Here is a 22,208-nt window from a genome sequence, read left to right on the forward strand (position 1 = left end):
GTGCACAAAACTATGCAAGTGGTCCAAATCTGAAGGCTGTAGCTACAGAAATGTGAAAGTAGGTCACTAGGTCAAAATCAAGGTCAACTCATGTCAAGATTCATCTTGCCACTCAAAAATATACATGTGGTCCAAATTTGAATGCTGTACTTATTGGCAAGAAGATTTTAAAAGCTTTTCCCTATATAAGTCTATATGAACCATGTGACCCCCGGGGCGGAGCCATATTTAACCCTAGGGGGATAATTTGAACAAACTTGGTAGAGAACCACTAGATGATGTTACATTACATATATCAAAGCCCTAGGCGTTGTGGTTTGTACAAGAAGATTTTCAAAGTTTTTCCCTATATAAGTCTATGTAAACCATATGACCCCCAGGGCGCGGCCATATTTTACCCTTGGGGGATAATTTGAACAATCTTAGTTGAAGACCACTAAATGATGTCACATACAAAATATCAAAGCCCTAGGCCCTGTGGTTTTGGACAAGAGGTTTTTCAAAGTTTTTCCCTATATAAGTCTATATAAACCATGTGACCCCCGGGGCGGGGCCATATTTGACCCAAGGGAAATAATTTGAATCACTTGGTAGAGGACCACTAGATGATGCTTCATACCAAATATCAAAGCCCTAGGCTCTGTGGTTTTGGACAAGAAGATTTTCCCTATATAAATCTATGTAAATTATAGAAATAAACAAAGGGCCATAACTCACTCATAAATTGTTGAACCAGTCTGATTTTCAGGGGGACACAACTAGGGTACCAATACATCATTCTGACAAAGTTTGGTCAAAATCCCCCCAGTAGTTTCTGAGCAGATGCGATAATGAGAAATTGTTAACGGACGGACGGACGGAATGACGGACGGACGGACCACGGACGCAGAGTGATTTAAATAGCCCACCATCTGATGATGGTTGGCTAATAAAATCCATTAAGTAATAAGTAATACAGAAATAAGTAAACCCTACAGTTCAAATGTATATCTAACAATTTAATAAATCCGCCATTTTGATAAAATATTTAAATGCTCAAAACTTCATTTTTAGCCGATAAGAAAAATTCTTTTACTTCTTTAGAAGATTCAAGAAATCATAGCAGACAGATTAATATAAAAAAAACAATGCCTTTCCCTGTGCGCTTAAAAGATAATGAGCAAACAGAAGTCATAGCAGAGGAAAGAAGAATAAACAATAAAGACGGTCGGACAGAAAACCTACGAAAGGCTATATCCTATTCTACCCCAAGATAGGATAATGACAAATATGTATCAAACAGATGGTTGTGCTCCAGAATATTGGAAATAATTGTATCTAAATAATTACTAAGGGTTACAACACCTACAGTATGGCTGGAAGGATAATTCATGTGTATTTTATAGTTAATGCAATACGAGGTATAATTTGATCAAAGTGTAGAAAATTCATATATTTCGTATTATATACGTTGGCATTATGATTGGACAGATTCGATTGTGATTATTAACAACACAGGACATCAATAGCCCCATGTACTGCGAGCCTACCCTTTATATACTTTTTACTAGGTCGACACCAAAGGCAAAGAGACATTACAGTGCTACAAATGACCAAAGGTATGTTACTGCGAAGTGTTCAGACTAGATGCAAGTAACAGGAAACACAAGACTTATTACAGTTAAAACAAATGGCGTATTGAAAGACCGTGTTGCTACGGCACACAACAATTTTTAGCAAATATTTAAGAGTGTGCATATTCTACCATTGCATTGAATTCTGCACACCAAGCGAGGTTTCGAAACTCGCTTCACAAACTCGCTTCACAGGGAGAAGAAAGTGATTCAGTCAGTGACCTTAACCACTCGGCCACGGAGGTCCCCTCAGCTGGTTAGAACATGTTGAAAATATAACATCAAAAACAGTTAACATTTAGTTTCATCAAAAACAATGTCGAAGGTAAAAGAAAACCCATACAACACCGAACTATGTCTGCACACAGCGTGAATTCTGCTCTTGGCAGACGTACAATGATCAGCAGCTCGATACGTATTTCAATAAGCTGTCTTGGTCAAGCGTCCTTATTATTTATAAGTAATTTCGAACAATGTTTACTGTCAACCACTTAATTTGTTGAATCAAGATGTCTGGTTTGTGGAAGGAAGGGTCTAACGATATAGTTCATAAAACAAATTTTCTTTTTTTTTAGAACAGAAATGTACAAGGTAAAGTGTTTGAAGTCTTTCAATTCCTTTATTTATGAAGAAAATTGCACAAAAAATGACTGTCAGTTTCGCAGTTTTTAATCTTATAAACTTAAATGTTATAGCTAGATCGACGACAGACGGAAGAAAGGCAAATCTATAGAGTAATGAATAAGTACTAATCTCTCACATGGAATCACATACCTTGTGATAGTGGATACCGATGAAATTTACATGAAGAATCCGGTATGCGTCTGTAATAAGACTACTAGAAGTACTAGGAAGGAACTATAGAAATATGTAAAATACATGTTTATAAAAGTCTCGATAGCTCAATGGCCGTGTCCGCTTTAGACAGGTTCACAGGCTAAATGGACAAGTAGATTGGGCAATTCAAATTCTGTATAGTTATGCCACAAATATCTTATTTGTGGTGCACATTTTAAAACAAATTCCAGCAAGTTTCTAAGAACTTTAATTCATTTTTTTGCATCTGTCCTACTTCTATTTTTCATAACAAAACATTAATTCTTTGTCAAAACATGATCACATATTTATCGTGGTTACATTACTACCTATAAACTATGTATAATATAATGAATTATTTCTTCAGAATTCATCTCCTAATCTCTTGACCTTTTCATAATTAGCATGCAAGAAAACTACTGGGTCCACAAGATGAACTGGGATACATCCTCTCTGTCTCCGATACCATCTTTCTGTAGTCTCGTCCTTGGTTCCCAGTAGTGCTGGAACAGATACATAACGCTTTGCTATCTGAGATAGTAGTGGGAACGACTTTTGTCTGTCCCTCCACCATGCTAGCGGTGAAGAACCTGAACTTATCTGTATCTCACCCTTGTATCTATTTATCTCGACAGTGACACTGTCTTCCTCAGGCTGACCATCTTTTATCTCTTGAATCACATCAGCAAACCAATCATCTGCTGCATTTTCGCAAGCTTTGGGTGCGTTATCCATCAATTTCTGTCTTTTTGCTCTCTGATGCAGATCCGAATTCCCGTCTGCTTCTTCTGAATTTCTCGAATACCTATCAGACCCCGTGGCCTCGTTATCAGGGTAGTCGTCACTAACCTCTACCTTCACCACAACATATTTATCCATCTGGTCAGATTCCGTTCCTTCTGTTGTTTTGAACGTATTTTTCAGTTCCAACGCACCCTGCTTTAGTTGTTCATATGCAACATCTTGGTCAGACTGACATACAAACTTTAAACCTTTGAATCTTGGATCTAACAAGGAGCACAACAAAAGAAAATGTCTCCTGTCCGTAACTTCATAATGTTGCTTCAGAGTTCTAACCATCTTTATCTTCAGTTCAACAACCTGCTGCGAGTCAGTTTCTCTATCCGCCAAACTCATCTCAAGCTTTTTCAGTACTGGTAAAATAACTGCAACAGTGGGATGTTTCATGTCTTTGGTCAAGGTCAAAGCCGTTTTCAATGGTACCAGCATGTTTATGAATGTCTGAATAAGTGCAAAATCACCTGATGTGAACTGATCAACCATATCAAGGGCTTTCACCCTTGGATCATTAAAGGTGGCGATTATGGCATTACTTTGTTCAAGAACAGACTCAAACGTTGCCAGACATCTAGTCCAAATCCTATTGTTACAATGCACAAGGCTTTTAGTTGGTAGTTGCAAAACATTCTGCTTCTCATGAAACACTGATCTAGCCTCTTGATTCTCTGTTAATAACTTGACAATTTTCTGTACTTTTTTCACTAACTTTTTACCAATATTTTCTTCAATACACAATTTTGCAACTTTGTCAATAGTGTTACAAAGAGTCACAAGATAAACACACCCATTTTCATCTGCAAAATTTTCTATGATGTCGTTTTCCTCTGATAAAATATTGTCAACATTCAAACCTGTTGTATTTTCACCCAACACTTCTTTCACCTCTTTCAAAGAGAAATTTTCATGCAATTCAACTGTTTTCAGAGCATAACATCTCATTTTCCAATTGTCAAACAGCGCCTGAACAGAAACTGTCAAATAAGTGATATCACACGATTTCCATAGTTCAAGTTTCAAGCTTTTATGTATTCCCTTCAAAAGTTCATTATTTATAACAACCTGTAGCTCCGAGTAACGTCTGGTAATCAAATCAGAGATATCACATGAACTTGGAACTATGGGAAGTTTCTTACCAGTGCTAATTAACTTTTTAAATCGAGAGCTATCTACAGCTTCTATGGGTATCAAGTCTTGGATGACAGTTTCAAAAACAGCATCTTTAACAGAAGCAATACTTCCATATGACTCAGCTTCAGAATCTGCAAAGGATCCGCTAGAATTGTCCTGTGCTGGGCTATCTTTGCTAAAAACTGTATGAGAATCTACCAGACCTGTCGCCGTTTCCATTACCCATGTATTCTGCTGAGTTGCACTTCTGCTCAAATTGCCACTTAATTCTGAGGATAAAGGTTGAACAAAAATTTCATCCAACAGAATCTGTCGCTGCAGTTTCGGAGGTGTTGTTTGAGAATATCCATCTGGGGATGTGTGCATTTGGTTAAAAACTGATGAACCAAAGTTACCTTCTTGGTTATGAGAAGGTGTTGACCGTGACAGCTGAGCTCTGCTGTAGTTAACATCAGGTAATGCTGCCACATCCTTGTGATGATGCACTATATGAGTGCGTAAATTAGTCGTGTTACCAGAGTAGTTAGTGCCTTTTCTACACAGTTTACAAATGGCCCGACTCTTATCTAAATGTCCAAAGTCATCTTTGTAAAATCCAAAGAACTCCCATACAGAGCTTTTAACTTTTCCCGGAAATGGAAAAACTTCTCTCTCTTCATCTTGAGACATACTTGAAAATATATCTGTACATACACTTTCAAATAGCTATATTCTCATTAAAACTTGTATGAACAGTCAATTAGTTTAGCACAGTAGCAGCATACACTAAGTCTATGAATATAAATGGCTTGAATCTTATCAAAATATATACTATGTCATTTTCATATTCCGTGCAATGCAAGTATTGGAAATATCGAAGTAAGAATAACCCAACAATCATGAACACATGACTTCGAAAAAACAATAATAAGGAAAAATAATTTTTTTCCACAACAATTTAGACATACAATCTTCACAAAGTCTTTAGTGGAAATGATATGACTAGTGTTCTTCTGGAATGACTTCCTGCAAATACAGTTTTCTATTCACTTCTGATATAGAAATGTCCGCTAAAGGTGGAGTGTCATTGTCGTCACGAATATTTTCTCTGTTTGGGGCCTGTGAAAATTCATCTGAAATAAAAGAAGCATCTGATATAGAATGTCCGCTAAAGGTGGAGTGTCATTGCCGTCACGAATATTTTCTCTGTTTGGGGCCTGTGAAAATTCATCTGAAATAAAAGAAGCATCATCAAGCGATTTTTAAGACTAAGGAGTTCAAATGTTTGAATATTACATACTAGTAAAACGTTTAAAAGACTTTACTGTAAAACAGACATACAAATCTCATTCAAGTAAAACCCTTTTTTTCATCTTTAATAACACTACATCAACCTTTCCTTGTTATCTTGTATTTAAATCTACTCTTATAAACTAGAGCTAAAACTGACAGCAATTAATACTACTGCATATACCACTTTGTAAGAACTAGTCAGACATTCTGTCTTAGGGTAAAAGGGCACACAATTCCAATTTGCCTCATCTGAGCCTTAAAATATGTCATGAACATTTACTATTATACAAGGTAAACATTTCTGCAAAGTTTCAATTTGAACCTCAACTCGACAGATCCATCAAAATGTGTTCAAATTATTGGCAGTTCGAGCTATTGAACAATGTACACTTTATAGGGATTTTGCCGGGACCTGATAATGAGTTCAAGAGAAGGGTGGTTCAGGGGTTAGTTTGACTGTACCAGTGGTAAAGTATACGCATTATCCAGTTAAGCAACTGCCACAGAACAGATGAAAATTAGAGGTTGTTTTTCACATATGTCTCCCACCACTTATCATGCAGATATTGTGAAATGTCACATTTAATTCCATAACTCAAATAAAAATCACTGAACCATAACTTCCAACGATATACACAAGGAGGCTTGGCAGTCAAACTCCTAAGAAATTTGGTAAAATTCCAACCAATGGTATAGAAGTAACACAGATGAAAGAATTTGACAAATTAAGGGTCATGACTCTGCTGGAAATAATTCTATCAGAACACGATGGTAATAGGTACAATTATGCTTCACACTAATCACTCGTGAGCTTTGGTGAAATTCAGCCTTATTGTATACAGCAGGTAGTGTAAAACTGTAAAATATCACAAACCAAGGACCATAACTCCACTGAAAATCAATGAACCAGAACATGCTGAAGATGTTTAACTAGGCCTGGCAACTCTTGGTTTGTTGGAAATCTGCTCAGAGGTGTAAACAAGAGGGCCATGAAGGCCCTGTATCACTCACCTGACCTATTGACCTAAAGATCATCAAGATTAACATTCTGACCAAGTTTCATTAAGATATGGTCATAAAATTTTATTAATGTTTTCTCTAAGGTGTTTACTAGCTTTTCCTCTGATTTGACCTGGTGACCCAGTTTCTGAACCCACATGACCCAGATTCGAACTTGACCTAAAGATCATCAAGATTAACGTTCTGACTAAGTTTCATGAAGATACAGTCATAAATGTGGCCTCTAGAGTGTTAACAAACTTTCCCTTTGATTTGACCTAGTGACCTAGTTTTTAACCTCACCTGATCCAGATTTGAACCTGACCTGTAAATCATCAAGATCAACATTCTGACCAAGTTTCATTAAGATATGGTCAAAAATGAGGTCTCTACAGTGTTAATTAGCTTTTCCTTTGATTTGACCTGGTGACCTAGTTTTTGATCCTACATGACCCAGATTCACAACGGACCTTGAGACCATCAAGATTAACATTCTGACCAAGATTCATGAAGATGCAGTCATAAATGTGGCCTCTACATGTACAGTGTTAAAAAGCTTTTCCATTGATTTGACCTTGTGACCTAGTTTTTGACCCCAGGTGACCCAATATCGAACTCGTCCAAGATTTTATTGCAGGTAACATTCTGACCAAGTTTCATTAAGACTGGACCAAAATTGTGACCTCTAGAGTGTTCACAAGCTTTTCTTTTGATTTGACCTGGTGAGCTAGTTTCTGATCCTAGATGACCCAATATCGAACTCACCCAAGATTTTATTGAGAGTAACATTCTGACCAAGTTTCATTTAGATTGGACCAATATTGTGACCTCTGGAGTGTTAACAAGCTTTTTTTTTTATTTGACCTGGTGACCTAGTTTTTGACCCTAGATGACCCAATATCAAACTCGTCCAAGATTTTATTGAGGGTAACATTTTGACCAAGTTTCATTAAGATTGGACCAAAATTGTGACCTCTAGAGTGTTAAAAGTCAAATTGATGACTGACAGACGACGACGGACACAGGGCGATCACAAAAGCTCACCTTTGAGCACTTCATGCTCAGGTGAGCTAAAAAGTTGCCATAATATAAAATTTGATAAATAAAGTGCCAAAACTACTACGAAAATCACTGAACTAGAATATGCCATTGATATGCATAATAAAGACTTGGCACTGATTACTCCTGTAAAGTTTGGTTGAAATCTGCCTTATTAGAAAAGATATAATAAAATTTGATGAATCAGGGCCATAACTCTGCTGAAAAACACAGAATCGGAACATGTCCTAGATATGCACCAGTAGACTTAGCAATTATCACATTTGTGAAGTTTTGTGTAATTCCTCTCAGTGGTAACAAAGCAGTTCCCCGGACAGATAAATTCCAACAAATCTGGGGCCAAAAGTCCACTGGAAATCACTAAATCAGAACATGCCACTTCTATGCGCAATGAGACTTGACACTAATCACTCTTGTAAGGTTTGGTGGTAATATGAATACAGTCAAACTTTGTTCGCTCAAACTCGACAGGACCAGTAAATTCTGTTCGAGGTATCTTTAGTTCAAGTTATCATACAATTTACTTTATAAAGTGGTTTTGTCAGGACCTTTGAGTCAATTTGAGTTTATGCAAAGGGGGAATGTTCGAATCAACCGAGATTAAGCTAACAAAATTTGACTGTAATGTAAGAGAAGTGGCCAAAATATCATAAATTTTGATGAATCAAGAGTCATAACTTTGCTGAATATCATCAAATTGGCAATGTTGATGATATGCACATGCATGTTTGCCCTGCTGTGGTTTGCACCATAAGGAGACTGCATTTTTTTAGGATGACTTTCTTGTTAAATATACATCCTTGCTTTTTCCACTTTCCACAACACCCCAACCCTGTTTTTACCCACCCATTTTTGTATTCTGCATATAAATTAAAATGTACTAGTTGGATTTTTGAAGCAACCCATCCACTATATTTTTCCATTACAGTTTTTTTGGGGTTTTTGCGGGCCTATTTTGCAATGCATGGCTCTATAGCTGTGTTTGGGGTGCTGTGTGATCCTGCAAAATCTATCTTAACCTTTCAATTTTTGGCAATAATCATTCTTGTTTAGTTTGGTATAAATCCATTCAGTTGCGTAGAAGTAGTTGCACGAACAAACTGTGATAGACAGACTGACAGGCAGCACTAAAGCAATAAGTATCCCACTCTACATGTGTTAGACATAAACACTTCGACAAGATTCCATATAAACTGGGTAGAAAATCCTGGTAATTTAACATAATAAACACTACAACAAGATTAAATATAAAGTGGGTAGAAAATGTGGCCTATGGTTACCAAAAATTTAAATTAAAGTTTCAATCAAATAAATGAAATAGTTACTAAGAAAGGACCTTGCATGCAAAACTTTAACAAGGGTGAGACTCTGAAGACAAAGCCAGCACTCGTACGAGAAGAAATAATTTCACTAGTCTTTAAATAGTCTAGCTAAAATTTATTAAAGGCTTGGAGAAGCCTTGCATTTTATCACTTTGTTCAAGTCATTTGATAAAATTCAAAATGAAAAGACACTCATATAGTGTCTTGAGCTATCCTCTATATATTCTGATCATATTTTATGAAATGAGGCTGTAAGAATGTTTGAAATTGATCTAGAGTCTTTCACTTTGACCCAAGATAAACCAGTTTCAAATATGTCTTTGGTTATATAAAAGGGTCAGTAATTCGATCAAAAATGTGCTTCAATTGTGAAATTGACAGAAGCCCAAAGTGGACAGAAAATACAGATAATATGCTTAACAAAGTTGGAAATGATCACTTATGAAGTTTGGTGTAAATCAGTCCAAAGGTGTCAGAGGAGTCACACAGACAAACTTTGTGACAGTAGACAGACAGACTGACAGACAAAGGAATGGACAGACTGACAACACTAAATCAATATGTCTCCCCCACTACATGTGGGAGATTTAACAAATAGCAGAGCAATACCAACAGTCTGCCCATCACTATTCATTAGCAGCACATAAATATTTCCCTTTCAGTATAGTACTGGTGCACTACATGAAGATTTAAAGACTAAACTAACCTGTAATCAAGTCCATGCAATCTAATGGAGCTGTACAAAGATGAATGTATCCAAACCAAGCAGGATAAGCCAGTACCCATAACATACATAAATAACACGGAACTGCTACAGCCCAGTATCTGGAAATAATACAACATGGAAATAACATGGGGTTGCCACAGTCCAGTATCTGGAAATAACATAGGGCTGCTACATGTACAGCCCAGTATCTGGAAATAACATAGGGCTGCTACATGTACAGCCCAGTGTCTGGAAATAACATAACATGGAAATAACATGGGGCTGCTACAGGCCAGTATCTGGAAATAACATAACACAGAAGTAACATGGGGCTGCTACAGCCCAGTATCTGGAAATAACATAACATAGAAATTACATGGGGCTACTACAGCCCAGTATCTAGAAGTAACATAACATGGAAATAACATGGGGCTGCTACAGCCCAGTACTTGGAAATAACATGGGACTCACTGCTACAGCCCAGTATCTGGAAATAACATAACATGGAAATAACATGGGACTGCTACAGCCCAGTATCTGGAAGTAACATAACATGGAAATAACATGAGGCTGCTACAGCCCAGTATCTGGAAATAACATGGGACTCACTGCTACAGCCCAGTATCTGGAAATAACATAACATGGAAATTTTTTTGTTTGTTTTGTTTTGTTTTGGGTTTAACGCCGTTTTTCAACAGTATTTCAGTCATGTAACGGCAGGCAGTTAACCTAACCAGTGTTCCTGGATTCTCTACCAGTACAAACCTGTTCTCCGCAAGTAACTGCCAACTTCCCACATGAATCAGAGGTGGAGGACTAATGATTTCAGACACTATGTCATTTATCAAATAGTCACGGAGAACATACGCCCAGCCCGAGGATCGAACTCGCGACCCCGCGATCCGTAGACCGACGCTCTACCTACTGAGCTAAGAGGGTATAACATGGCATAACATGGAAATAGCATGGGGCTGCTACAGCCCAATATCTGGAAATAACATAACATGGAAATAATGTGGGGCTGCTTCAACCCAATATCTGGAAAAACATGACATCTAGAAATAAAATAAAATGGAAATAATGTGCATACAAATCATAGGAATGGTACAGACAAGTATCTGGAAATAAAATACATAAATAAGATTGTACTGCCACAGCCCAGTATCTGGAAATAACACACATAGATAACATTGTACTGCCACAGCCCAGTATTTAGAAATAACATTACATATAAATAACATGGGGCTGCTACAGCCCGGTATCTGGGAATAATATAAAATGGAAATAACATACATAAATATCACAGGACTGCTACAGCCCAGTACTGTAAACAGAATATATAAATGCTACAGCCCAATATCTGGAAACAGCATAGAAATAATATGGGTCTGATACAGCCAAGCATCTGGAAATAACATACATAGATAACATAGGCACAGCCCAATATCTTTACATACACAGTATTTGATTTGTCAAGAAAGAATTGTCTTTTTTTATACTGGATATAATCCATTTAAGCATTATTTAGTTATTTAAGGTAAGCATGACTGAAAGTAATCTTGCTACTCTCAAAGTCCATGCACAAGATTTTTTAGGAAAGACAAATATCAACTTAAAGTATGACAAAACCTTAAAATGTAGGACTTGACTTACTTTTGTGGCCAATATGACAAACCAACAGCATCTAACCACGTATCAGGAACATAGGCCCACACAACATACACAACTGCAAAATACAAAATTTATTAACAAAATTTCATAAAATATAAAAAAAGTTATATAATATTAAAGCTAGTTCAATTTTAACTTGCATTTCCTTACATTGCTAATACTTTTCCTTATTATTGGTCACAATGATACATTTAGATACATTATGCATATCAAGCAACTGGGCCAATATGGGGAATTCCTGGTTGACTGGTTCCACTGAGAAAGTGGGGCTTTGTGTAGAAAACTTCCTTGCACACATAAAAGATAATTTATGGAGTGGAAATTTTTTTACTTGACCTTCAATAGTTGATCTTTGACTGACAACCCTGAGTCTTGTGTGCCACATATAGTCTAACTAGGTGTTTTTGTCACAAAACATATGTCTCTCCCTAAGTGTATACCTTTAGCTCTGGCTGCAATTTTGTGCAGTGAAGCGGAACATGTCAGCGATATGCACAACTAGGCTTGGAACTGATCACTCCTGTGAAGTTTCGTCGAAATCTGTCCAGCAGCTTGACTTATGAAAGCAGGAGAAGATAATGATTTTCCATTTTGAGCTCAGCAGCGAAGCAGAACATGCCAGAAATATGCACAACTAGTGTTGGTACTGATCACTCCTGTGAAGTTTCGTCAAAATGCAATCAGCAGTTTGATCTGTGAAAGCCGTACATTGTTCTGTCTTTAGCTCTGGCTGCCATTTTGTGCAGCAAAGCAGAATGTGTTGGCGATATGCACAACTAGGCTAGGTACTGATCACTCTTGTGAAGTTTCATTGAAATCCAGCCTGCAGTTTGACCTGTGAAAGCTGGACAAATTTTTTCTATTTTTAGCTCTTGCAGCCATTTTGTGCAGCCAAGCAGAACATGCCAGCGTTATGCATTACTAGGCTTGTTACTGATCACTTCTGTGAAGTTTCATTGAAATCCGGCCAGCGGTTTGACCTGTAAAAGCCAGACAAGCTTAATGCGGATGGACAGACAGACGGCGAAGGCAAAAACATTATGAGACATAATTACAGGGAACAAAAAATCCTTCAATGCGTTATGGAGTGGAAACATATTTTCACTTGACCTTAAACTGTGACCTTGACCTTTAACAGACATGCACTGATCATGAAAAGAGGCCATAACTTCACAAAAATTTAATTTTGAACTGAAATCAAACATATAGCCATTATTTTTTAATCATATGATACCATTGTACCAACAAGAGGGCCACGATGGCCCTATATCGCTCACCTGAGTACCATTGCTTTTGCCAAAAACAAAAAGAAAAAATTGTTAGATCTGTCAAAATACACCTAAAAATTGGAGGTACCATCCATGTTGTACCACAGAAAAGTGGCCTCAGTTTTTCCCTACAGCCAATAATAAAAAAGTTACTAAATAAGCTATTTAAAGTAACATAAAAGGGAAGTAATAAAAAAAATATTGTAAGCAAACAAAAGAAGGATCTGCCAAATAAAAACAAGAGCACTGCAATGCAACGCAAATGCAGAGCAATATTCACATAAAACAAAGTCATATGACCTTTGATCCCTAAGTGTGATCTTGACATTGAATTTAGCCATCCGAAACATGCGCTCTGCACATCCTTTCAACGAGTGAACATTTGTGTCAGGTTTCTCTGAAATCCATCAAGGGGTTCAAAAGGTAACAGAGCGGAAGGGAAATTGCTAACCAACACACAGACAGACAGACAGACGGACACCGAGGCGATAACAAAATACGTCCCTGTGGGCATGTAAAAAAGAATCGAGATCTTATGGTGATACAAGTTGTGTGCAAGTTTGGTTAAAATCAAATCATAAATGAAACTGCTATTGTGCAGACAAGGTCAAAATAGCCAATTTTGGCCCTATCAGGGGCCATAGCTCTGGAACCCATTAAGGGATCTGGCCGGTTCAAGAATGGAACCAAGATCTTTAGATGACACAAGTTTTGTGCAAGTTTGACTAAATTCAAATCATAAATGAAGCTGCTATTGTGCAGACAAGGTCAAAATAGCTAATTCCGGCCCTATCAGGGGCCATAACTCTGGAACCCATTAAGGGATCTGGCCGGTTCAAGAAAGGAACCAAGCTCTTATGGTGACACAAGTTTTGTGCAAGTTTGATTAAAATCAAATCATAAATGAAGCTGCTATTGTGCAGACAATGTCAAAATAGCTAATTTTGACCCTATCAGGGGCCATAACTCTGGAACCCATAAAGGAATCTTGCCAGTTCCAGACAGAAACCAAGATCTTATGGTGATACAAGTTGTGTGCAAGTTTGGTAAAAATCAAATCATAAATAAAGCTGCTATTGTGCAGACAAGGTCAAAATAGCTAATTCCGGCCCTATCAGGGGCCATTACTCTGGAACCCATTACGGGATCTGGCCGGTTAAAGAAAGGAACCAAGACCTTATGGTGACACAAGTTTTGTGCAAGTTTGGTTAAAATCAAATCATAAATGAAGCTGCTATTGCGCAGACAAGGTCAAAATAGCTAATTTTGGGCCTTTCAGGGGCCATAACTCTGGAACCCATAATGGAATCTGGCCAGTCCCAAAAAGAAACCAAGATCTTATGGTGATACAAGTTGTGTGCAAGTTTGGTAAAAATCAAATCATAAAAAAGCTGCTATTGTGCAGACATGCTCAAAATAGCTAATTTTGGCCCTTTCAGGGGCCATAACTCTGAACCCATAATGGGATCTGGCCAGTTCAAGAAAGGAACCGAGATCTTATGGTGATACAAGTTGTGTGCAAGTTTGGTTAAAATAAAATCATAAATGAAACCATTATCATGCAGACAAGAAATTGTTGACGGAGGGACGCATGGACGGACGATCACAAAAGCTCACCTTGTCACTATGTGACAGGTGAGCTTACAAGAGCTGTCGAATGACAGCACGCTCGACTATTCGAAGAATTGATTGAAGAATGGGGTCAAAATATTTCCATAGATTTTCAGACAAAAGAAAAAAATGGATTAAACAAAAAATTTTCCTGTATTTGTGGATTTCGATTAGTCTTGCACTAAGTGGCAATGTGTGACCATGATGGCAAATATGTTATTAAGTTATATGTTAGGCAAACACAGACTTGTATGAAAAGTTTAACTAATTTCCAAGTCCAAAAAGGGTCATAATTCAGTCAAAATAGTTGACAGAGTTATGTACACTTGCCTACAGATGGAAATCATGTTGATATACTAGCGTTAACAGTTTCAAAGCCACAGTTCAAATATTTTGACAAAAATTTCAAAGTCCAAAAAGGGCCATTATTCAGCCAAAATAGTTGTCAAGAGTTATGTACTCTTGCCTGCAGATGGAAATCATAATGATAAACAAGTATTTAAAGTTTGAAAGCCATATGTCAAATAGTCTTGACAAAACATGGACATATACGAAAACAGAACCAATTTCCAAGTTCAAAAAGGGCCATAATTCAGCCAAAAAAGATGACAGAGTTATGTACTCTTGCCTATTGATAGAGACTATAATACTGAACAAGATATAAAAGTTTCAAAGCCATATGTCAAACACTTTACACAAAATATAAACTGGTACGAAAAACTTAACCAAGACTTTTAAGTCAGAAGGGGCCATAATTCAGCCAAAATGCTTGATGGAGTTATGTACTCTTGCCTACAACTGGATATGGTGATGGTAAACAAGTGTTGAAAGTTTCAAAGCTTTATCTCAAAAGACTTTGTCAAAATGTGGACTGGTACGAAAAACTTAACCAGGGTGTGACGCCGACGCCGACGCCTTGGTGAGTAGGATAGCTCTACTTATTCTTCGAATAGTCAAGCTAAAAATGAATTCTTTCAAAATTTATTAAATGAACATTAACATTTTGCAAAACTTCAATTCAGAAAAGGGTCATAATTTTGCCAGAAATTGATGGATTGTTACTTTAACTGAACTGAATATAGTCCATATATTTTTTTATACCCGAGTACTTCAAATGAGCTCAATCAATTCATCTGTACACAAGTTATTGAAGGGACAACCAAATTTTAAGTCATAAAGGGTCACAACTTTCCAAAAACTGGTGAATTATAAATGAAATTGAACTTTGGCCTGCATCATGTACATGTCTACCAAAAATGAATTCAATCCATTCATCCTTACAAGTTCTCAAACCAACATTTTGCTGAATTTGAAAACAAAATACATGTCAAGAGTTATTGTTCCTGGCCTATGTATTCATCTAATGATGACATACAAACAAATGAACAAAATTTCAAAGCTACAATACCTATAGTGTTAAAGTGGACCTAAACAAAAATCTTAGCCAACCTTTTTTCAAAGTTCATAATAAGCCAACAAAATGAAATGATTCTTAGTCAATTTACTCACCCAAGGATGATGACCAACTCTGCAAAGTTTCAAAGCTATTCTCACTATTTTAAAGGAACAGCAACAAAAAATTTAATCAAGAAATTCCTAAGTGGACCATAATTCTAACAAAATGCAAGTTAGAGTTATGGTTCTTGGCCTACTTATTTAATGATGATAATTTATTTATTTGGGTTTTACAGTGCACCAACACAGTATAGGTAACCGTTATATGGCGCCAAACAGGACGACAAATTTTGGTTTCACATCTCATTTACATCGAAATGAAAAACATGAGGTATGGAATCAAAATTTGCATACCTGCTGGAATCACAGAGTTACAGCAAAACCAAGTGTTAAGACCCGATTAGTCGCCTCGTACGATCATGCAAGGGTAAGGCAGTGGTTCCAATTCTTTTCACACACAGATCGTCCCAGAACCACATGGGGCTTTAATGATGATAAATAAGTGTACAAAGTTTCAAAGTTACAGCTCTTATAGTTTCTCAAAAGAGTGGACCTAATCAAAAATCTTAACCAATGTTAATGCTAGAGATCAAGTTACAACAATACCTTGTCAACTTTTTGAATTATAAATTTTTTTTAAAATGAAACAGTACTTACCAAAAATTACGTAAGCTGCCAGGTAGAGAACAAATCCATAAATGGCACGCACTGGTGTAGGAGAAGGGGAGGACATCTCATCTCAATATCAGATGTGCAGCCAACCATACAGAACTGATTAGCAATCCTGCAGTTGTCCTGCAAATGTATGCAAACACATTCAAATCTAGACATAAGTGTTCATATAGTGTTTAACCCTTAGCCTGCTGGCGGCAGATGATTCTGCCTTTGCGACCAGTGCAGACCAAGATCAGCCTGCACATCCGTGCAGTCTGATCATGGTCTGCACTGTTCGCTATTCAGTCAGTAAATTTACAGTGAAAACCCCAGGTTAAGGGTTAATTCATGTAAGACTTTACTAGGGGGAAATTTTTCTATGGTTTAAAGCAGGTAATTAAACATTTATTTTAGTTGAACAATGTGCAGCCACCTTCCTCCTTAAGTTTGTCAATGTTCAGTTTATTGTTAATCACTTGTCTTTAGGACTAATTCATAGTTTGCTGGAAAACGAAGTTCAAAGATTTGATTGTTTTACTACTGAACAGAATTCTTTTGAAACTCTTCTCAGTTATTTAGGTGATAGTCTTCCACCGAGTTATGACATTTCAATTTACTAGTACAGTAGTTGTCATGTAGCAAGAATCTGCAGAAATTGAAAACAAACAGGCCATACAAAATTGTTATTTGTTATAAATTGTTATAAATTGTCCTACCCATGATTTTCCAAGTCCAAAAAGGGCCATAATTCAGGGTCAAGAATTGGTTCTCGATACACGTGTTTACCTAGGCGCTGGTTGTGAATAAAATCGATAACCAGTCTAAGTGGTATATTTGTCAATACGGCTATTGATGTTGGTTGACACTTTGAGAATACAAGAGCACCGCCTTGCGGGTGCTGACGCTCATCTGATTTTTTTGTATAATAGAAAAATTGTCCTACCCATGATTTTCTAAGTCCAAAAAGGGCCATAATTCTTGCAAAAAGCAGGATGGAGTTATGTTTCTTGATGTACAGAGTCAGCTTATGATGGTGAACAACAGTTGCAAGTTTCAAAGCAATAGCTTTGATAGTTTAGAAGAAAAGTTGACCTAAACATAAAACTTAACCAAGAAATCTGATATTTTCTAAGTCCAAAAGGGACCATAATTCTTGCAAAAAGCAGGATGGAGTTATGTTTCTTGCTGTACAGGGTCAGCTATTGATGGTGAACAAGTGCTGCAAGTTTCAAAGCAATACCTTTGATAGTTTTGGGGAAAAGCTGACCTAAACATATAACGCCGATGCCGATCAAGTGATGACAATAACTCATTTTTTTTCAAAAAATCAGATGAGCTAATAATTGTGTAAGAATGTGTGAATTGATAATTAATCAATTATAAAAACATCTGCCAACTTGTATGTTTAAAGTCTGCCGAAAATTCACCGAAATTAATGCCAATTATGGCGTTCTTTGAGTGTTGCGATTTTTACAAAAAGATCGACATGTATGTTTGTGACATGCAGTTGTAAAATAGCAAAAATTCAAAATTCTCCTATCAGAAAATTTAACGAGTTCTGGAAAATTGGTAATTCATGGCTTTGATATGATTCTAAAACTAAGGAAATGTTTTATGACATTTGTATCCAGGCACAAATTGTTTTTACTTTTACAATTATTTAATACACCTTGTTATTATTCCTTATGTAATTATTTACAATAATTTATTTCCCTACGTACACTATGACAGCCAACTAAGAGAAATAAAAGTGGCTCTCAGAGGAGGCCCTGGATATTGCGGTTCATTAGTCAGCGGGTTACAAATGTAACTTAACCTTTAAATCGGAAGTCTAGAGTCAACCAGTCTCTTGGACCTGGAACAACTGATACGGGGACTGGAATGCGGCATTTATCTTAGTTTATCCTTCGCTACAGATACAGACTTCACTCACAAAGTGACACTAACTTTAACATCCCTAGACGGCGAACAAAATTAGCAGACAGATCTATGGCAGTCGTTGGTTCCAAATGGTGGAAAGATCTGCCTAGTTATCTGAAAAACAATCAGTCTGAAGCCAGCTTTAGATCAAAACTGAACACACATTTATTTAGGCGGTTTCATGAACAATAAGTGTAGTCTTGTTAAAATACAAAATATCAGAAGTGGTGTAAAATAGTATTTATACATGTCCAAATCTCTAAATCTAAGTTCTAGAATCCTGTTCATATTTTGTATGAATATATTTTAAATGTGTGTTATGTAATTGTAAAGCGCAATAGAATATTTTATAATTTTTGCGCTATATAAATGCCATGTATTTGTATTTGTTGTCCAATCGAAGTGTATGCCGTAGGTTATTCTGCTATTATCCACACGCTTATGACTTACAGTTTAAATCGTCCTTTCAGTGAAAGTCTGGGAAAGCATTAAATTTGTTGATTCAGAGTATATATTTAGAACAATAAAGTAAGGACATATTTTGATAAAATTAGCAAGTCGAAGCTGTAAACTGTTGCCTGAAAATATTTTTTTATGATATTGCTTTGTTCTTCACCATTTAAATGCGTATTAAACCTAGACATGTGCCTGATAAACCCTTTGAACAACAAGTGACGTGTTTAACATTAGGTAATTATGCTAATTTCACGCTAATCAATAGTGGCGAAAACAAAATATCGATCGCTAACAACTGGTCGATATAATATGTTTATGCTTTGAATTATCCGAATATATTCACATCCGTGTACAGTACTGTTTAGAATTTCCAAGTTGTTTTACGAGCATACTTACAAAGTTTGTTGCAAAATACGAAAGGATTAGATACTACTTCGTACTATCGTAGAAATAATGTCATTTGAACATCATTGTAATGAATATTGGTGGAAAAATCGATCTTTTTTTGTTTTTGTTGTTGTTATTTTGACCGGAAGGTCATGTCTATGGTTGACGCCAATGAACATATGTATTGTTGTCGTCAACTATCAAGGTACTTCTACTCATGTAACTTCTAGCTTGAAGGATGTTGTTTTTGATTAAATCATAAAATTTTGAAAAGCAAGTGTAGATGGTATATATCATTTGAAAAGGGCTCATATTTTACCACATATTTTTTTTCATTTTGGATTGATTTAGGATGAAAAAGGGGTTTTATCTGTCTGGTCCCAGGTCCGATACTCTCCAGTGCCTGCGACATGAATGTGATGCAATATCTCTGTACTTCTTCCGTGCACCTAACCATTGACAATAACATCTGTAAAAAGATCCTTTGGAAGTATAGAATGCAACCGAGTTAAATAATAGCATTCTCTGTTTGACTGGTATTCATGAGAGATATTAGAAAGTGCAACAAACAACACCTTCCCCCAGCACCGCCTTAAGTGGAATTCTGAATCGCTGTTGTAACGGCCAAAATTTTCTATCTAAAGGCAGAATTCTTGTACCAGTTCTTTCCTAGCCTCTACTCAAATCTCCGTCAGTCCACCTACAAAGGCAGGCGGCCAAGGATAAGTTGCAGCAGTTAATGTTTTCGCTTAATTCATGTCTCTTTCAAGTGTCTGTCTCTGTTTTGTAAAAATGGCACAATAAAATAAATAATCCTGCTTCTGATACCTTGCATTCACTGAACATCATCGACAAAGTAACTTCAGTTTTTGAGCAGCCTGTCACGGTGATATCTGGAACGACTATTTACCTCCCTAGTGATATTAATTTGAACATTCATACCCAGCTTTCATAGTAAAATCGCGAGTGTACTCTTTTACAGTGAGGTGATTAGGATGAGTAGGTTGCACCCTTGAAAATAGCCCGATAATCGCTATCACTTGTAGTGTGTACATAGTGAACCTCATTTAAATTTTCATTTTTCTTCACTTGAGAGGTAAATTAATCATGTTTTCCCAAACATGTCAACTTAATCATTAGCATATATATAGAAATTCTTGACCATATGAGCAATGTGATAATGTGTTTACAACTCTGATGAAGTAAAAGCTTCTTGCTCCCATTCGTTGTCAAAATTTATCAAGAAACTAAATATCATTGAATTTCTTTAAGGTCTTATATCACTAATTGCACGATATTTTCTTGCACACCGGACTCGCATTTCCAGTGATTTTTCCTATTCTGACAAGCCCGTCTCTCCCCGCCCCATCCCACATGACTCGATCATGTGCTGTTAATGACAACTAACAATTCATACATTGATATATATATATATATATCTTTAAATGCAATACAAAATCAAACACCTTGATCATTGCTCTTCATTCCATGTAGTATATATTTTTCGATTCGAAATTAATTATTTTACGAAAAAAAAGCTAAAGAAGAAATATCTTTAAAAATGATGGTCGGCGAATTGTAATAAGGAAAGAAGTTTATGAATTTTTCATCTAACATTCATCTTTCATCTAACATTTTTCAAATTGCAAAACTAAACACCGCACTTTAACAATTTAAATGGTTCTCTTTTAATTTTTCGCAAAGGTTTCGTGGGGTTGCAATTTTGTTTCGTTTATCCTTAGACGAATAATTACAGCAGTAGTTTGATGAAGATCCATGAAGCGGTTCATGATGAGAAGAGGTCATTAAACGTGTTTATATCTTTTAGCTACATTGGTCCCTATCCCCATTTGTAACAAAATAGCAGGAGACCTTACAATATTGTTACACATCGAGTTTGATAAAAATCCATTACATTTTAGTGGTTAATGCGAAGAAAGGCATATCTACTTTTAGCTATAGTGGTCCCTAATAGGGCCCAAGTTCCTATATAAATAAATTTGAAAGAGGACTTTATAATGATGCTCCAGACCAAGTATGACAAAGATCCACCAAGCTGTTCATGAGACGCTGTATAAAGGCATTTCTAGTTTTAGCTCTAGCAGCCCCTAAAAGGGGTTAAATGTCCCAGCTGAACAAAGTTGGCTGCGGGCCTAATAAAGATGCTACAAATCAAGTTTGATTAGAATACATGAGAAAAAAAATCAATTAAAGGATTTTTTATTTATTATTTTTATTTATTTCTAAAATAGGCCAACTGATCCCGCTTTAACAAATGCATATTCGCTATTCATGAATCTTTGGACAATGACGTCACACCTATAAAAAAAGTGAAGGTCAAGCAAAACATACAATTGTAATTATTTCAATATTTCTGTTTCATAAGCAAAGTTTGACCGTAGTCATATCACATAGATAAACCTTCATTTCAGTGTAATGAGATTCAGTCATTATATAGCATATATATAATAAAACAGATTTCAACTGAGTTCAATATTTGCATACGGGCCATACTAAAGAAAAAATATTCATATATAATAAATCAGTTAAATAATTTATAACAAATATATCAAAGCAAACAAGTACTCATTTTAATATGCAATTTGAATAAGTCACAAAAGCAAGAAACCTTTTCATATACAGACGACAATTGTAACAAGGAAAATCTTTTAAAAAAATACTTCTCTACATAAAAGACTCTTATCACACCCTTATTCATGTGATACGCAGACCTTATTCAGCTCTTTCTTTAATTTGATATATGTTGGTATTTGAACAGGTTTTTATCATATTTATTAAACTTACTTATCATTTTGAGATATATCAATATTCTTGCTAAATATACTGAGCCAAAGTTAGCTTTAAAACTGTGAACAGCGTCGTTTAGGATAAACGCTTTGTCTACATTTCACTCAGCGTAGCACAATCAACAGAGTGAAAGAAATTGACACTCTCGTCCAATCAGGCAGAGTGTTGCATAAATCTTCCATTTTGATAAATTATCTATGATGCGTTATCAAGTAGTTTGATTTGCAAACTGAAGTCACGTGGCATAGGTAACGAAAACGAA

General features: G+C 36.2%; 2 protein-coding genes across 3 annotated transcripts; both read right to left on the minus strand.

Moving 5' to 3' along the window:
* Window positions 1–2,642: 2,642 nt before the first annotated feature.
* Window positions 2,643–5,069, minus strand: LOC123551627 (uncharacterized). Its single transcript, XM_045340693.2, has one exon. It carries the CDS (start codon window positions 5,025–5,027, stop codon window positions 2,793–2,795), a length of 2,235 nt encoding a protein of 744 aa, XP_045196628.2. The 5' UTR covers window positions 5,028–5,069; the 3' UTR covers window positions 2,643–2,792.
* A 142-nt stretch (window positions 5,070–5,211) lies between these two features.
* Window positions 5,212–19,316, minus strand: LOC123551628 (phosphatidylinositol N-acetylglucosaminyltransferase subunit P-like). 2 transcript variants are annotated; one of them, XM_045340694.2, is made up of 5 exons: window positions 19,148–19,316; window positions 16,379–16,516; window positions 11,370–11,442; window positions 9,717–9,835; window positions 5,212–5,568 (listed from the first exon to the last, which is right to left on the minus strand). In XM_045340694.2, exons 2-5 carry the CDS (start codon window positions 16,452–16,454, stop codon window positions 5,408–5,410), a joined length of 429 nt encoding a protein of 142 aa, XP_045196629.1. In that variant the 5' UTR covers window positions 16,455–16,516; window positions 19,148–19,316; the 3' UTR covers window positions 5,212–5,407. The 2 variants fall into 2 exon arrangements, with proteins under 2 accessions (XP_045196629.1, XP_045196630.1); XM_045340695.2 differs by having other exon boundaries at window positions 5,212–5,470; window positions 19,148–19,315.
* Window positions 19,317–22,208: the final 2,892 nt, after the last annotated feature.

Source organism: Mercenaria mercenaria, chromosome 4, assembly GCF_021730395.1.
Source record: "Mercenaria mercenaria strain notata chromosome 4, MADL_Memer_1, whole genome shotgun sequence".
Lineage (NCBI taxonomy): Eukaryota > Metazoa > Mollusca > Bivalvia > Venerida > Veneridae > Mercenaria > Mercenaria mercenaria.

Coding starts and splice junctions, on each gene's coding strand:
- LOC123551628 (XM_045340694.2), bottom strand. CDS start 16,454: ATGTCCTCCCCTTCTCCTACACCAGTGCGTGCCATTTATGGATTTGTT. Junction 9,836..11,369: donor TTGTCATATTGGCCACAAAA/GTAAGTCAAGTC, acceptor TATTATTTCCAG/ATACTGGGCTGTAGCAGTTC. Junction 5,569..9,716: donor TTGCATGGACTTGATTACAG/GTTAGTTTAGTC, acceptor CTTTTATTTCAG/ATGAATTTTCACAGGCCCCA.
- LOC123551627 (XM_045340693.2), bottom strand. CDS start 5,027: ATGTCTCAAGATGAAGAGAGAGAAGTTTTTCCATTTCCGGGAAAAGTT.